This window comes from Petaurus breviceps, unplaced genomic scaffold, assembly GCF_028583685.1.
Source record: "Petaurus breviceps papuanus isolate PSGF00001 unplaced genomic scaffold, PetGlider_PUasm1.0 90775, whole genome shotgun sequence".
NCBI classification, from domain to species: Eukaryota; Metazoa; Chordata; class Mammalia; order Diprotodontia; family Petauridae; genus Petaurus; species Petaurus breviceps.
Genome location: NW_027187342.1, coordinates 10,154,573 through 10,173,738, shown reverse-complemented (window position 1 = coordinate 10,173,738; position 19,166 = coordinate 10,154,573). Strand labels below are relative to the sequence as shown.

At 35.2% G+C, this 19,166-nt stretch overlaps 1 protein-coding gene across 1 annotated transcript in view; it reads right to left on the bottom strand.

The window, feature by feature from the left end:
- The window catches only part of VPS54 (VPS54 subunit of GARP complex), a 78,599-nt gene that overhangs the window by 51,694 nt on the left and 7,739 nt on the right, over window positions 1-19,166 (bottom strand). The window contains exons 2-6 of the mRNA XM_069068982.1: window positions 11,180-11,341; window positions 10,487-10,728; window positions 7,142-7,220; window positions 6,007-6,041; window positions 3,337-3,468 (exon numbers count right to left, since the gene is read on the bottom strand). Of these exons, the coding sequence (XP_068925083.1) occupies window positions 3,337-3,468; window positions 6,007-6,041; window positions 7,142-7,220; window positions 10,487-10,728; window positions 11,180-11,315 (624 nt within the window). The 5' untranslated portion in view covers window positions 11,316-11,341. The remainder of the gene's footprint in view (window positions 1-3,336; window positions 3,469-6,006; window positions 6,042-7,141; window positions 7,221-10,486; window positions 10,729-11,179; window positions 11,342-19,166) is intronic.

The window sequence follows — 19,166 nt, the reverse complement described above, 5'->3', positions numbered from 1 at the left end:
TAGGATGAGGGAGATGACAATGCTACTTTATTCTGTCCTGGTCAGACCACATCTGGAGGACTGCATTCAGGTCCAGGTTCAGTTTCATTTTAGAAAGAACACATTTCCTACTATATATCATGCTATCTCATGTAGTCTTATCATAACAAACCTCAGTGGGAAGGAGTAGGAGCAAATTGTGGAAGCTGCAACAGAGCAAACATAGTCTTGATGCAAGGAAAAAGTTCCCAAGGATTAGAGGTCTCCAGAAGGGAAATGAGCTGTCTTGGGAGAAAGTGGGCTTCCCTGAACTTGAGGTTTTCAAACACAGGCTAATTATTTATTGAGTACATTCAAAAGGGTATTATCATTCAGGAACAAGGTGAGCCAGACTGCCATTGAGGTCCCCTCCAACTCATATTCTGTGATTTATCATTCAGCAGATGAGAATTACTAATGACACAGTAGAAGGGCTTCCATTTATGGAGAAAGGGTTTCTCCATATTGAGAAGGTACATACTAAATTTAATGCTATTCTCTAAGGTGAATTATGGACTTTGTTAGAATAACAGACTTATCCCTGAAGTTCCACAAGTGGGGAAATAAGAAAATTTCCTTGCAACCAGACCACAGGAGGAATACATCATCATGAACATGGACAGTAGGACCTAGATGTGACCCTAAGATTAAAAAAGGAAAGAAGGGGCAAACACCACAACAGAAAAGACTCCAGGATCAAACATTCAGCTTAATGAAATCTCTCTCTTCTTTCAAGACCCTTCGGTACCACCTTCTCTACAAAGCCTTTACTGGTCCTCTTCACAAACATCACCAGTTGGAGGTGACATTTCTTTCTACTGAACATCTTATCTCCTTTGACTTTCCTTACACAATTATCACATTCCAAATGATATTATTTACATATACATCTTATACCCCTCACTAGAACTGTGTTCTTGAAGTCTATACTATCAGTGCTTTGCGCATAGTAAACACTTAAACATCTAATGAACTGAGTCCTCCAATTCCAGAGGATGTAGAATTACTATCTTTGTGACTTTGGAACATCACTTAATCTCACTAGGCCTCAGTTCCTCATCTGTAAAATGCAGGGGTTGTACTAGACAGCCTACCTGAGATTCCTTCCAGCTCTACACCTATGATCCTAAGAGAGAGAGGGGAAGACACAAGTAACTTCCTTTTATGATCCTACTGTCTCAATTACATGCTAACACCACCATTCTAGTTACAAGTATGTAGAATATTTTTAATGAAACAATAAGCTCTTCCTTAGGGATCACTTAGATCGGAAAGAATTCTCTATTCCTTCAATTAATTTTATTTGCTCAAATTCAGTCTCATTTTCAACTCTAGATTTTAAAAACTTTATAATTTAAAACGATGCCCCCCCAAGCCAATTTACATATAATATTTCATTTCAAACACAACCAAGCTTTAATTACTAAAGTATTTTGCAAAACCAAATAAATTCTAATCTCCATAAGCAAGAACACTTAAATATTTCCTATTTTCTAACCATACCTATTCCTATAATCCTATACATTCCATTCTTGCTCACTAGTTGCTTAAATCTTTCTCTCAATACTGAAGCAATCCTGAGTCTACTTAAAGACATATCACTTTAAGAAATGGAAATGGCACCTACCCCAATAAATACCTCCTAAATTAGAATTTATAAATTTTCCCCATATAAGTTAGGATGTTGAGATACAGGTTCCTATTTTCTTTCAAGGATATTTAAAAATTAGTTCCTTAAGAATAATTTAAAGGGGATTTTAATCTTTCCTTTGTAGAGTTCAAGCATGGTACAGTGGACTGGATGATCTCAGAAAATCACTAATCTGTGGGTCTCAGTTTCCTTATCTATAACATTAAGAGGTTGGAAAAAATCTCTAAAATCCCTTCCATCTTTAAATCCACACTTTAAAATGAATGTATAGCACAGGAACTGTTCTTTTTTTTTTCCTAATAGCATTTTTTTTCCAATTACATGAAAAGTTAGTTTTTAACATTCATTTTTTATAAAACTGAGCTCCAAATTTTTCTCCCTCCCCTCCCCATCCCGCCAAGACAGCAAGCAATCTGATAGAGGTTATATATTTACAATCATGTGAAACATATTTAAAGGAACTAGTCTTTTTCAAGTAGAATTGCTGATAAAGGGAAGGCAAGCTCTTTATTGTGGTCTATGAGAAAAGGAATCTGCTCTGATCCTTTCCCCTTTTCTTCCCTAACAACAAAAGTTTTTCATTGCTAAGGACTTGGACTTAATGGGGAACTTGGCAGGGTTATGCTTTCAGTCTGCCATAAGGTGTCAGTAGCGAGTAAAGCAAAGCATTTTCTTCACAGATAAGCAATCACTATCTGACACTATAAGTGTTCTCAGCCTGAGTCGCAAGGCAAAGAACAGAGACCAAACACTGATGCCTTTACTATAATAGTCTGATCAATCTGTGGATCTTTACTTCCTAGCATAATTTTAAAGGACATGTATTCTGGAAATAATGAACATGAGTTTGAAGTGAAGTACTCAAAATATCCAAATCTAAAATGCCAATTTTAACTACTTAATAATTTATGGTACAATCAAATTAGTATATGCAAATGTCTACCCATATTTATTCAATAAATTTTAAAGAAAAGATGCTGGCCAATAAGACTAAATACGAAAAATGTTGAAATTAAATTACTGTATTTTGTTTTAACAACAAAAAGTTTTGTTTCAAAACAACCGCTTTTGTGAACTGAACAAGAAAATATTTATGACCAGAGATTATAAACTGTCATTTCATGGTTTAATGAGACATTTACAAAAAACAAAACCTTTAATAAGACTAACACATTATATTATATAGTGATTTAAGTTTATCAAGCATTTTTCTCACAATTGTAAGGCAGAAGATACAAGTATTACCGTCCTCATTTTACCAGTGAGGAAAATAAGGCTCAGAAGGTGAAATGATTTACCCAAGGTAAGAGTTAAGTGTTAAAAAAAAAAGTCAAGATTCCAAACCAGGTCTCCTAACTCCACTATTTTTATTATACTACACTGCCTCCTAGTAACTTAAAGCCAAATGAAAATTCTCTTAAATACGAGGGGAAAAAGTCTCAAACAACAAATTTTCCTCCTTTCACCAATATATTTTACAAATTCCTTTACAGAGAAGAAAAAATTTTATTGTTTTCCTAGTCAAACTTTGTAGGCTTAATAATTACCAGAAATGTTTAAAATTAAATGATTATATTCTTACAAAGAAATGATACCAATTTTTAAAAATGGAGTTTTCTATATGACTTTCAGAAGTCACTGTGAATAATCTCATGATGAAAATTTACCTTTTCTTGAAGCAACTTTGAGGATGCTGCATCACGATTTCCTTTTCCCCCAGCAGTGTTAAAGTGAGACCATGGTAAAACTGAATTAAATGTTAAGGGATCTTCCAAGGCAAAATCTGGTTTCAAAAAAATCTAAAAGAAAAAAAAAAACTATCTCAATCTCTTACAAGTACTTTGCCTGTCATATCCCTTTAAACATTCATAAGACTATGAGTAATAAATCTATAAGATACTATATATGAATAGTATAAGCAAATTAAAAGTTTGGTTTTTTTTTTTTTTAAGATTCCAAATAATTAACATACATTATCTAAACAAACCAACTTGACATGGGGCAGTGGAATGGATAGAATGACACTCTCTCTATTGGAGGTCAATGTAGAAGTATGGGCTCCCTGCCATTTCTTTAGTCTTTCCTCTCACATCACCCATAGAGAATGTTCTTATTTGCTAGGTAGGGAAGTCACTCCGAAAGCATGGATAGTTATCTGTATCCAAAGGACAAAGGACATCCTTAAAAAGAAAGAGCTAAATTCCCAACTGCCTTTTAACTATCTCTGCCTAGATGTCCTGCTGGCACCTCAAAGTTAAACTCTACAAAATTAAACTCATTTTTTCTTTTCTTTTTTTTTTTTTTAAAGCAATTGGGGTTAAGTAACTTGCTCAAGGTTACATGGCCTGTTATCTCTGGGTGTGGCTCTAAGTATCTGTGCCCGGATTCAATCCCAGGTCATCTCGACTCTGGGACCAGTGCTCTTACTGCGCCACCTGGCCGTTCCCATCTTTTCTTTCATTCATTCAACAAGCACAACTCAGCATCTCCTATGTATAAGCTATTATGAGTAGGTCCTCAGTAGGTCCTTGTTTAAAAAAAACAAAAACTATATCATTCTTGACCACAGTGAGTTTACATGCTACAGGAAGCAAACAATATATACTGGTAAATCAATAAAAAACACATAATGCAAACACAAATGATTTTTTTGTCAAGGAAGGAACAAACCACTGAGGGGAATCAGGAAAGGTATCATGTGAGAACTGGCAACTGAGGTAAGCTTTAGAAGGAGCTAGGGATTACACAGGTTAGAGGTGGGGGAGGGAAGGCATTCCAGAAATACAAGGGAACAACTTGTGCAAAGCCACAGAGACAGATAAAATATCATGTATGAAATACTATGTATATAAAACAAGTAGGCTAGTAGGGCAGAAATAGTGTAGGTAAAGAGGAATAATATGAGATAAAAATGGAAAGATAAACTGGAGACAGTTTGTGAGGGCTTAGAATGCCCTGCAGAGGTGTGTCTTTTGTCTTATATACAACAGAGAGTTTCACTTCAGTGTTTCTTGAACAGGGAAATGACATGGTCAGATCTCTGGCTACCAATTTGGAAGCTATATGGAAGATGGATCAGAAAGGGGAGAGAAATGACACAGAAAGATTAATTGGGCTGATACTGTAACAGACCCCTAGGGTGAGGGCCATCTGAACGGAGAGCAAAGGATTGACATGAAAGATGATGTGGCAATGCAATGGACATGAGGGTGAAGATGACACTAAAGTTACAAAACTGAGTGACTAGAAGGATAATAGTGCAGTTGAAAAAAACAAGACGGGGAAGTTAAGAAGAAGAGTGCATTTGGGGCTGGATGGTCAGATAAAGAATTATGTTTTGGACAAATGCCATCTAGTTGAAGATGGACAATTGGCATATATGGGAATCCCCATATAGAGATGAAAACTGAACCTATGAGAGCTGCTTAGGTCACCAAGAGAAAAGACATGGTGGGGAAAAAAGGAGGTAGGCCTAAGACAGACGCCTAAGGGAATCAGAACATATTTATCGATTTCCATTTTGACCACTTCACTTTAGGTGCTCATTGTCTCTTGCTTGACTTTCTGTGGTTACTTCCTTATTATACTTCTCAAGTCTCAGTCCTCTACAATCCCTCTTTAATACATTTTCAGAATAATCTTCCTAATAGGCTTTTCTAATAATATCATTCCTCTATTCAGAAATGTTCAGTGGTTATTTATTATTATTTATAAAATAAAATAAGAATTTCTTGCCCTAGTATTGAAGGGCCCTCACAATCTGATTCTAACCTTTCCAGTTTTATCACATTTATTCTTCCTATATTATATGTTCCTGCCAAATTGGACCAACTTCTTCCCAGGTTTTCATTCTGTCTCTTCTCAAAAGCAAAACAGGTATTTGCTCAATCCCTAAACCGACTTCTCCTATAGGCCCACCTCATCTCTATACATTGAAGTCTTTCCCTTTCCTTCAAGGTCCAACACAGGTACCATCTTCTTCAATGAAGCCTTTCCTGACTCCTCTATCCTGAACCATCACCAAATGAAATTATTGCTACCTCTTCAAATTTTTTCCCCTGGACTTTTCCCCTGAATTAATGTAGAGATAAGAAAAATTAACTAAAAACTACGCAGATAACTTTCTTAATCTTTGATTTTCATCAGACTTAATGGCAAGTCAGTTAACCTCCTTGGGCCTCAATTTCCTCATCTGTAAAATGAGGGGGTTGGACTAGATGACTTCTGATTTTCCTTCCAACTCTAGATCTATAATTTCATGAAGAGGGAGCTCAGGGTGAGCTATTCTTGGAAGAAAAAATTCTGATAATCTGAAAGGTAGCTTTTCTCTAAAGTACCTTAGGTACTTGCTCCAGATCTGTCCTGGATTTATCTGCAAGAAAAAAAAAGAATATGCGATTTTTAATTTTATTTTTGTTTCATTAATTATTTTATTTTTATTTTTTTACTAATTATAAAATATTTTTATTTCTTTGTATCCTTAAACAAAACTTCTTGTAACTAAGGGACCAAAATACAAGAACTACCTCAACATTTGTATATTTGCCATGCATTTTTTTGGTTCCTGTGTGACCAGCACTGTGCTCAGCACTGAACAGGAAACATTATGTGTTTCAAGATTAGTTCTCATTAATTGTGCAGTTGCCACAAGAATCATTTATGTTATACATCTATTTCCCTAAAGGAAGCAAAATGTTTTATAATGATCAACTGAATATAAAGTATTAGTGAGATTAAATCTGGTCTATTTGGTAGTTATAACAAACTTCTATGAACTTTAACACAATCCTATAGATAGAGGTAGAAAATACAGCAGAGAAACCTTATGTTTAAGAAAAAAGCATTCAAAATCTACCAATAACAAAATATTTTTTTAAAAGCTTTAATCTAAGGAATAGAAAGAAGAATTAAGAAAATTTTTCAAAAATATATATCAACTCAAAGAATTCCTTAAAATCGAGGGTTGGTTTCGGTGCAAAAGGCTAAACTTTTTTAAAAATTATTTTTCCAGGGTGGCTAAGTGGCACAGTGAATAGAGCATTGGCCCTGGAGTCAGGAGGACCTCAGTTCAAATCTGGCCTCAGATACTTAATACAAAACTAGCCATATGACCTTGGGCAAGTCACTTAACCCCAACTGCCCTAACTTCCCCTCTCCAAAAAGCAAAAAACAAACAAACAAAAATTTTTTTTCCTAGTCATAAAGACTCTTCCTTGCCAAGGTTACTGCCATCAAACACACATATTGGGGCAGGGGAGAAGGAGAAGGAAGAGGAGATCTTGTTAAAAATACTTTTTATGGTTATTATTGCAATAAAGTACAAAAATGTTACTAGGAAGTAGAATATGTACTTATTCTTATGGAGACAATAAATCCACATGTTACTTTTTTCATTCATTCATTCAATCGAGTATATAAGTTCTTACTTCACTCAAAGTACTGTATTATATGATCTTAAAATATGCACCATACCATGAGTATGTAAGAGAGTCCTATCAAAGGTATCTTTTGGAGGACAAATAGTCTTGCATCTCTCATGAATCTTCTCTCTCTATTAAAAAAAAAAAAAACCAAGGCAGTATTTTGTTGTCAGTACCAGAAGATAATATGAGTTTTCAAATCATAAAAAATATTTCAATATATACTAATATACAGTATGACCCCAAAATTTTCCAATTTTTAACAGTTCAACAACTAACTCATAAGTATGTTTATGTGTGGTACATGAGAAATAACACTAGATAGGAGGTCTAGAGACTTGGGTTCAAATCCTGCCTTTGTCACTTATATGAACCTGGGGCAAGTCAATTTCTCTGTATCACTGTCTGTAAAATTTAATTGTGAGGAAATCATGTCATAAATCTTAAAGCATCATATAAATGTGTATTATTGTTATTACTAAATATTGTTGTGGCAAGATCATATGCTAATGACCAATCCACTTGACATATTTAATAAAACTCTGTGGAGTTTGAACAACAAAAGAAGCAAGGCAAATGGGAAACACGCATTTAAATTCATGGTAAGGGAGAATAAAATTTTTTTTAAAATAAAGTACTAACATTTGAATGCACACATATTAAATTCAGATATAATTTACATATTACCACTAAATCCCATGTGCTAACATAAAATCTTATTCTGATTCCAGGTCAGGATCTACCACTAGCACATCTGTCATTCTAGGGAATGTGTACAGTATGGGAGTTGAAAATCTGAAGCACTGTCCAGAAAGGGGCAGTTTAGCATAGGAAAAAGTATTGGACAATGAGTCAGGAGCTTTGGGTTCTACTCTCACCTCTCACAAACTCATTTAATGACCTGAAGCAAATAAATAACCTTTCTGTAAGTGATGCCTCATTAGTAAAAATAGAGGAAATGTCTTAAATATCTACAGAGCTATTGTAAGGATAAAATAATGGGTGAGAAAGAACTACAAAATAACTGCTACAAAATGTCAGATATTATATAATAATGAAATCTGAATTTAATACTCAAGAAAAACTCACTAAGCTGTTCACATACTTTGACCCAGGAATTCAAAAGAAGATGTAACATAAGATATTCATTTAATCAGTCATTAGCAGGACAATTCATAGGTCCAAGGGCACTAAACAAAAACATCCTCCAAAAACTCTATAGTCAATCTATTCAATATGAAAGTAGCACTACAGATTTGTAAAGAAAAATTGAATATTAATAGCCAAATACTTTATTATCTTCATATTAATAATATGGCTATATACATAATTTCCAGCATAAAATATAAACAGATATGATCAGATGAGGAAATACAAAGTAATGTTAATGAAACTTAGATATTGTTGCTGATAGGAAAGAGGAATAATTAAGCTTACTAATATCCTTAAATATGTGATGGAGTTTTGTGATCAGCATAATTTTTTCTGTGAGACATTTGTTAAAAATCTAAAAATATATAATAATCTACAATAATTACAGCAACACAATCAGCATAAGATTTAGACAAAATTTTTAAAATGTTGCTGAATGTCCTCCATCAACAAGGATTCAGTTTAGAACGCCACTAAAATTTGCATTGAACTTTTTAGTCACATGAAATAGAAAGGAGACTTGTTTTTTCCTCTTGAAAATGAGAATAAAGCTTCAGGTACTGAACTATGAAGTGATGAACAGCACTACTATACTGTTGGTAAAGAATATTTATATAAATACATTCATACATAGAATTACAGGCTTAGAAAAAACTATTAAAAATACAGTAAGAGTATCCAAAATAGGAAGCAATTTAAAAATTCAAACATTAAGCACCTAACATTTTATGCCTATCAACCGGCTTAATTAAATTCAAAGGGCTGGCTACTATGTGATCATTTTTTTTTTTCAGTCATAGCAACTTCAAGAAGAATATAATGAAAAAGCTGGAAAGGATAGCCAATTGAATGTATAAGGAATCGGGCTCCAACAAAATTTCAAAGCTTACAATGATGGACCAAATCTAGTAAGATAAAATTCACCAGAGATAAATGTAAGGTCTTTCCTATACTTGGGTAAAAAAAACAACAACACATAAAATATGGGGGGATGGCAACAGTAGACAAGAGTTCATGTGAAAAATTACTAGAAGTTTTAGTGAACAGCAAGTTCAACATGTGTATTCATCAACAGCTCAATAGAGACATTTAATAGCGAAAAGAATGCTGAGTTTGGAGTCAGAGGACATGGTATAAATCCCGGCTCTGATATTTACTATTTATGAGACCTTGTGTTGAGTCACTTCCCCTCCTCTGGGTCTCAGTTTCCTCATCTGTAAAATATGAGAATCAGACTAAAAAGTCTCTGGGGTACCTTGTAGCTTTAAATCTTATGAGGAATAAGAGTGAAGAAATGTTACCTATATTAATGAAATCTAGAATCTTTGATATACTGGCATGCAATGCAATGCATTTAGTTTAAGTAGCAGCAAAAGGCATCTCATCACAGTAAGTCACTGAATAATAGTGTTACTCTTGAGAGTAACAGCTTAATACTTTGACATCACAGTAAGTCACTGAATAATAGTGTTACTCTTGAGAGTAACAGCTTAATACTTTGACCCATACTGAAACTAAATTTGATAAGCAAAAGAAGGAAGAATACACACACACACACACACACACACACACACACAACACTACAGAAAGACATTTCAGTCCAAAGAAAAATAAGAGAAAGGAAAGGGGAGAAGAAGAAACCAGGAATTAGAGGCAGAGTAAATTAAGGAGGGATCAGTCCCAAAGAAAATAAACTCTAAGAATGTACAAAAATATTTATAGCTTTTTTTTTGAGGTGGCAATGAATGGAAATATGAAAATTTAATTTAATGGGAATATGAGGAATTACGAGGGTGCTTATAAACTGAGAAATGGATAAACAAGTTAAGGTACATAAATGTGATGAAATTATGCTGAACTGTGCTGATATTACTATACTGAACTCTTATCAGCATAATGACCAACCAAGATTCCAGAGGACTACTGAGCAAACATGCTTAACCACCTCCTGACAGAGAGGTGAAGGGCTCAGAATATTGAATGAGACAATTTTTTTTGGACATGGCCAATGTAGAAATTTGTTTTAATTGACTATATATATTTGCAATGGGAGTAAAAAGGTGCATCTTGACTAATTGAGGGAAGCAGGGAGGGAGAGAGGGAGGTAAGGGAGGGAGGGAGAGAGAGAGGAAAGGAGGGAGGGAGGTGGGAAGGAAGGAAGGAAGGAAGGAAGGAAGGAAGGAAGGAAGGAAGGAAGGAAGGAAGGAAGGAAGGAAGGAAGGAAGGAAGGAAGGAAGGACTCTACCTGAGAGATTTCCTGTTGATATATTGCAAAATGTTCTTTGCTGATTTGTGGGAGGTAGAATGAAGGCAGGACTTCTGTGTCCACAAAGTCTAGACCCCATGTTTTTGTGAAGAAATCAGATTCTCTTTTTGCTAATCTAGGATCATTTAATGCTGCTGGAAGATTTACTTTGGAATGATAAATAGTCCATCTATGCTGATCTGCAACTAGAGATGGGGCATCACATAAACTATGTGAATCACCTGCAGAAAATAAAGAAGAGAAAAGTCAGTTTTTACAATTGCTCTTAAGGGAAAAAATTCTCTTTTAGAAAATAATATTATGAATTTTACATAACAAAGTTAAACATTATATGTGCATATGTAGAGACATATGTGTATATAGTTTGGAAAACAAAAATAACAAATTCTATTTTACACAAGCCACCTAGAATCACTTTCAGTAGTAAATATTTTAATCAAACAAATCTGCATATAACAATCTTAATTTTCCTATCTCAATCCTCAGAAAAATGTCCAAGACCCTTATCCTTGCTTTCAGAGGAACTACAATTGTAAAGAGTTATAAATATATAATTATACTACTTTAGGGAACTAAGATTTACTCTTTTTAAGAAAAGCAAGTAATCTTCCATCACTCTATGAATATGATATTTCACAATATTTTCTACTTTTTAAAAAGAGAATACATTACCTGTGGGTTCCTTGGGACACACATCTGGCAGTGACTGTACAGGTCTAATATGTTTAGTAGAATCTACCTCCTTTTTAAAGAAAACATCACTGCTACTTGCTTGAGGCACTGGTGAAGAACTGTGGCTTGAAGCCATTGCATAAAATCACCCCTCAAATGGAACTAAATAGGAAAGAATAATAAATATGGATCAAATCACTTATTTATTATACAATGAATTCAGATTTTTTTTTCTAATATAGAAGTACCTTTAAAAAAACTTCAAAAGGAAATTTCTACCAAGCTTCCCTCTAGGAACATAGAATTTGTCCGTAATTGGGGGGAGCTGTTAGCACAGTGGATAAAATATTATTTTTGAGGATCAAATAAGTATTATTATGAAGAGCTCTGCAAAGCTTAAAGCATATATAAATGTTACCTGTTGTTATGATTATCTTTATCATTATTAAAATTTCTTGCAGAATGCAAGTACAATGGTTCTATAGTCTTGCGCCACTGGTTAAAAAACATAAGCCACTAAAAACTATCATTAGATAGGTTAAGACATTTACAAAAGACACAAATATAAAACATTACAAGATTAAGTTCAAAATGAATAGGACATGATAATATATCCTTATAAGTTCAGAAGACAGAATAATTATGGAAGTTCAATAGAATATGGAAGTTCAATATCAGCTGTAGACACAGACAAACTAAGAATGAAATGAATTAACTCATGTTATTCTTGTGGAAAGATGGAAAGATGAAAAGATTGGGGGGGGCGGAGAGACTTAGGGCAAGGAGGTCAATGACGCAATTAAATTGACTCAGGCCTGGTTAAATGGCTGGACACTAAACTCTTCAAGAAACTCTCAGGAATGAATTTCTGAAGATACAAAAAGAAATAATTCTTTTGAGCTGTGTCATCAGGTATTGTCTAAAAAGATCAACATGACTCCGCAGGAAACTTGCCAACCACCTTAGATAGAAAAAAAAAAATGTATATTAGATAAAAACAAGGATAGTTAACACAGGATGAATAGAAAAAGCATGGTGCCATACTCTAAGAATAGTGTCTGGGAACAAAAGTCGAGAAATTCAAAGAGGTTGTTGAGAAAAGCTAAGGATAACAGAAAAGGACTGTATTTTTTTATTGTTATTGTTGCTGTTTTAGTGAGTGGTTTTTTTTTTTTGGGGGGGGGGGTTAATGTTAGGAAAATGATGCTTTAAAATAAGAGCCATAATTGGTGTAGAATAGATAGAACTACAATGACAGAATTTGGCTCCTGCCTTTGACCATGAGAACTGACAGTAGAGAAGGTAGTGCCACTCAAATCCATTTTTTTCCTGCGGAGGAAAATAATCTTTGAGTGAAAAAGTCTAAAATAAATGTCTAACAGAGTTAATATCCAGTTAAGCAAGGAGGTATCAAGGGAGCACCTAATTTCCTATGAACAAGTACATAAATATATACATAATGCAATATGTACATACACACATACAGTGTATCTGTATATACTGAAAGAACTAGCAGCTAGCTATAAGCCACTATCAGAGATCTATAATAGATCAATAGAAGGGGCGGCTAGGTGGCGCAATGAGTAAAGTGCCAGCCCTGGAAGTTGGGAGGACCTGAGTTCGGTTCTGGCCTTAGACACTTAACACCCACACAAAAACACTATCCATGTAACCTTGGGCAAGTTACTTAACCCCAACTGCCCTCCAAAAGGCCAAAAAAAAAAAAAGATCAATAGAAAATTGGAGAAATTTACAAGGCAAATGTCTTTTTTTTTTCAGGAGAAGAAACCAGAATCTGAAAACTACAGGCCATGAGCTTGCTTTCTATTCCTGGCAAAATTCTAGAGCATACAATCAGAGATGGTTAGTGAAGATGTGGAAGTAGTGGAAGACTGTAGACTTAGTGTAAGAGATGGAATCTGAACCCAGCTCCTCTAACTCGAGTCAGCGCTCTTTCCACTGTGCCAAGCTGCCTCCCTAACTGACCTCTAAGAGTGTAAGTCAACACTGTGATACAGACGTCATATACACTGTATTTAGGGGAGATTCATGCTGAAGAAACTGAGGATATTTAGCCTGAAAACTGGGGAGAGGAGTATAAAGGAGTGAGGGAGACCCGACAGTCGTTGAAGAAGGGACTGGACTTACTGTTTGGTCCCAGAGGAAGAGCTAGGAGGAACAATGAGTAGAAGTTAGGAAAAGAACAAACTTAGGTTTTCTGTCAAAAGTCAACTGTCTATCTTTTGGAGTAGTATGTTAGCCTTCACTGGAAATCTTTAAGTAAAGGTTGGATCACCACTTACTGAGCACAATGCAGAAAGATTTCTTATTTAAGTAAAGGTTGGACTAAATAGCCTCTGGGATCCCTTCCAACTTTGAGATCCTATGACTCTAGGACTACTATTTTTCTTTTTTTTAACATGTCCTCTTTTTATGTCACAAAGAGAACTGTATTTTGGGGTATGCTAAATGTTATTCCTTACATGTATTATTAGAAGTTCTGATAATGCTACCTGATATTATTTCATGTTGCCTCGATGCCTAATCTTTAAAGTTTTTTCATCAATGATTAACTCCACCAGAGGCTTGTAGCAAAACCCCATTACTCTAGTATATGATACTAGCCTAACACTCTAGATGTCACTACATGACTAGCCTATTTCTAGTCATACAAATGTAAAAGCATGTAAATAAAGAGTTTTGTCAGTCTTAAAGTGTTACAAAAATGTCAGTCATTATTATTACCTACATGCATAATTAGAATACTACAAGGCAATGTGGCATACTAGATAAAGTACTGAATTTAGAAACAGGAGAGTAGCACAAAATGAGCCTCAAATTCTAAAGACAGGGGCAGCTAGGTAACACAGTGGCTGGGAATCAGGAGGACCTCAGTTCAAATCCAGCCTCAGACATTTAACACTATCTGTGTGACTCTGTTACTTAACCCCAATTGCGTCACCAAAAAAAATTTTTTTTTAATTCTAAAGACAAATTCAGTTGAGGCAGAGTTAGATAAAAGACTCTGGGTCACAGCTCTTGGGGAGAGGGGATCCTAAATACCTACTCTACTGGAGGGTGATAAGAAACCTGTAGCACCAACTTTGGGATGAAAGAGATAGGCCATATGGTAGCTTCCTAGTTTAACCAATTATTCTTATTAACTAGGTGAGGTTCAGCTTTTTTCTGTGCTGCTGGAGAATCAATATCAGTGCTCTCTGCATTTCAGTATGGGCAAAGCCATTCACCTTGTTGAGACTAAAGTTTCTCATCTGCAAAATGGGGATGACAATAGTATCTCCTGTGAAAACCTCATCAAAAAGTCATGAGGTTCAAATGAGTTAAACTATTTTGCAAATTTTAAATACTAAATATATTTCAGTTGATATTAAGACAGCATCATAAATACTATAAGAGAATTATGAGTATTATGGAAGCTCAGAATGAAGTGTTCTAGAGCAGGGAATGCTTCATGTTGGAAGTGATATTGGAGCTGATTCTTAAAAAATCCTGACAGATGGAAAATGGAGAGGATATCCTAAAAGTAGGGAATTAATGAAAGTTGGGCTAAAGAAGATGCCTGGGAAATAGTGACTAATGCAAACTGAATGAAGGGTAGGATAGAAACAGAGGAATACTATGAGATTAGGTTAGGAAGGTAGACAGAGGTCATTATCATGGAAGGAAATCAGCAGTGTAACCTAAATGTGTCTGTAGGCAGAAGGGTAAAAGACAAGGAAAATGAAGAGACTGAATATACAGCAAATAGAATTTCTCACATAACTGACATTTCATATTACTTCAAGTAAAGTCACAATAACCTCAGAAAACTGTCAGAAATATAATTCAGTCAGTATAGGTATTCCTGAGTTAACAAATACTCAATCATTGAACTTCAGTAAAAACAAGTAACTATGCCATGCTAAGCAACAGTATATAATAAGCAAAGACCTTGTGTATCAAGACCATCCCTAGTCTCTTGTTTCTGTGCCCTTTATCACCCTCAGTAATGCCTACCTACCGCCACCAACTCTCACGCAGAGGTAAAAAGTAGATTTTTGTTACTTTGTCCTGTTTGTCGTATTGTGGTTTGTCCTTCATTCTGGATGAGGACCATGACGACATCACAAATTTAAAACCAATATGCCAAAATACCTAATTTTAACATATAACCCAAAGCAAAGAAAATCTGTTGCAAGAAAATTCAAGTGTGGCATGCCAAAGATAAATATTAGATCAAGCATTTTGTATTACTGATTAATTTACCTTTATATTTCTTTAGTAGGGATTATCCAGAACAGACTACACATTTTGTTTTTTAAATATCACCAGTATTAATTCTATGACCATGAAAAACAACAGACTTCAAATAATTCTGAATCATGGAATTCCAGAGTCAGAGAGGTTCTTAAAACCTGCCTAATTCAACTCCAACCTGAATAGGAATCCCCGCTACAACAAACTATTAAATGGCCATCCTGCCTCCACTTCAAAATCTGTCCACCCATTATTCCTAATTCTACTACAGAGGGCCAAACAACATGAGTCTAAACCCTCTTGTACTTGATAGACTTTCAAATATTTGAAGAGGGCTATCATGATCTAGTAAGTCTCCTCTTCTCCAAGTTAAATATCCCCCAGTTCTTTCAAACAACAACCAATAAATATTAATGTAGATGGCTTGGATAAACCATACTTTGAAAAATTAAACAAACTAAACAGAAAGAAAAAAGATGCCTATTAATATATATTAAGAGATTCATCTCACAAAATGTCAGGAGGCATATAGTAATATGTAAGATGGCCCATAGACCTAAGATACTTCAACTTCCAGAGTTCTGTTTAATATCATTTACTAATCTACTTCCCCATTACTCCTATCCCCACACCACCTCTAATGAATTAGTTAAGGAGACCCCTCAAATAAAAAACCTGTCAAAGTCCCTTTCAAAATGAAATGGGATGGGGCAGCTGGGTGGTCCAGTGAATAGAAAACTGGCCCTGGAGTCAGGAGGACCTGAGTTCAAATGTGACCTCAGACACTTAACACTTACTAGCTGTGTGACCTTGGGCAAGTCACTTAACCCCAATTGCCCTGCCCTCTGTCCTCCAAAAAGCAAAAAAAAAAAAAAACGAAATGGGAGGAGGGGAAATGAAACGGATTAACTTACACTAAAAAAAAAAATCTGATACAGTAAACATAACCATTTTTGAATATTTCAATGAGGGGGAACAAATCTTTTTAAACTAATCAATATTTTCCACCATAAAATAGTGGCAGTAAACAGCACTTGATCAGCCAAAGATGGTATAGCATTATACAAATATATCAACCATTCTTTAAATGTTTCAAAGTTGAAAAAAAGAAACAAATCTATCCAAAATGTTATGTTAACCATTAAGGTTTTTTCCCCCCAAAGTTTAATCACAACAAACAGCACCTATTCAGTTGAAGACAGTACTACACAATTTAAAAAGGAAAAAAAAAGGTATCATGCTCTTACAAGTCTGAAGATAGCTATATGTAGGTATAGGAAGAACCTTCTAGGAAGGTTTCAAATTTATCTTTGTGCATCCTACTACTTAAATAAATAAACCTAGCTCAGCAATTCTCAAAGTGTGGTCCAGGGACCCAAGCACATCCCCTGAAGTCCATTCAGTGGCTCCTCAAAGTCAAAATTATTTTCATAACAAGAGGTTTTAATTTGTAATACAGTAAATATCAATATATATAACCCATACAAATAAAAGCTCTTTGGGACATCCTAAATAACTTTTGAAACATCCTAAATAACTTTTAAGAGTGTTAACAGGGACTAGAGAACAAAAAGTTTGAGAACCACTGGCCTATGTAATAAAAATGTTTGATAATGAAGACTAGATTCTAGGATGTTTGTGCTAATTGGTCAATTTCTGAAGTTAGAATCTAATGTCCACTTAATTTTTTGCAATAGTCATTAATATCAACTCACAGAAAAAAACAGTTATTAAAACTGCTTCATTTTATGAGAATATAAAGAATGTAAATGTATCTAATATATTTCCAAGTACAGAAACATATCAAATCATGAATGAGGAAAATGAAAATGTCCAAGTATAATACACCTCCTGTAGTGAATGAAGAGAATGAATTCTAACAGTATAGTTCTATAGCCAGAAAGATTTTTATTAGCTATAGTCCAGGAAGAAACTGAAGGAAAACCTTCCTAATGATTAAGTCTATCCAAAAAATGGAATGGACTGCCTTTGTAAACAGTGATTCCTCTTGCTGAAGGATATATTCAAGTAAAGGCTAGATGAACACAATGATTATGTTGTAGAACATTCTTGTGCCAGCATGCACTGGACTAGATGGTCACTGAGATCCCTTCCAACTCTGAAATTAGGTAACATATGTTCCCTCTATTCTGTGGCCCTCAGCAGGATACTTAACCCTCACTCCTCTTCCACATGAGGTAGGTTCTGCCACCCCAGTCATTTTAGCCTATATTTGGGGCTACCTTCACATTTTTCTGGATCTGTAATGCCAAGCAAAGGCAACTTCCCAAAGGTTCAAAATACCTGCATAGCCGTTCTCCATTTTATTCAGTGACAAATTAAGAACAGAGAAAATCAAAATACAGCACAATTCAAAATACAGCATTCACCAAGTGTAATTCAATAATTGCTAAGTACTACTCCACCCCTGGGAAGGACATTCATTTAGTCAATCCCAAAGACCCTCTCCTCAAATGGAGGTTAGTTTCCAATTATAAATAAAGTACATTCATTTGGTCCATCACAGAGCACAAAAAAAGTCAAAAGTTTCCCACCTTTGGATCACAACTGAATAGGCCATCTACCCCAGAGTTACAATAAGTTTAAGATACATCACAGCATTTAATACCCAAAGACAGGTCTTCTCTTCTTCTTGACGCGAGGCAAGTTTTCAACAACCTCTGTTCCTGGTGAGACAAAGCTTAACAAGGCCATAAGATATATTGTCAGTGTCCTCATTAATTCATTCTCTGTATGCAGAACAGTCCTAGGACCCCTGAAAACATCAGCAAGACAGTCTTCCAGGATTTCTGTAAACATACAACAAGAAAATCCTTCTTCAGGGCTTCTGACGCAACAGCAAGGTTCCAGGACCTCTGCAACAATATCACTGTTCTTCACCAATGGCCGAAACAGGCAAAACAACATCAAAACAGACAGACAAAGTGCCAGCATCACAGCCATGTCTCCTCAGTCCTTGGCAGCTCTGGGTGGCAACTCTCAAAAGTCCTAAGCAGTTCGAACTGGCCCTCAGCAATCCTCTCCCATCTCTCTGCCTCCACGATGCTGCTTCCAAAAAATTCTTCTGCCTCTCTTTCTCTCTGCTTGTGCCTCTCTAAATCCATGTCACCAGCTCCTCCCAGTTCAGCCCTCTCTTTTCACGTCAACAAGTCCATCCCACAAGTGGGATTCACAAGCTCTGGGTTTTAACACTCAACCAATCCAATACAGGGGATCTTTAAATTCTATTACTATTACAGGATCCTCTTCTGATTATTGCCTCAACTCCATTCTGCTCATATTGATTTTGCTGAAGTCAGTTGGTTGGCTTCCAGAGTAGGTTGTTTCCCAAAAGATTTATAAGTTATCACTGTACTTGGAAATATATTAGCATAAATGGCACAGCACTCTTAATATAGACACTAAAAGTTAAATTCTCAATTATCCACATGAAAATTATTTTCTTTGAGACTTATCTGCAGTGAATTTGTGTTCAAGGTCAGTAACCGCACTCTTCATTCCTTCCCAGCACAATACTGAGTTATTTTTTTGCTACCAGAAGCAATTCACACTCACCCAATGTATGTTTTAAAGTAATTTCAATAGTCTGAGTTAAATGAAAATGGGAAGGTAAATATTCAGCGGGAAAAGTTACATAATACATTACTAAGACATATGTCTTTAATTTGAGCTAAAAAAAACTGATACAGTAAACATAACCATTTTAAAA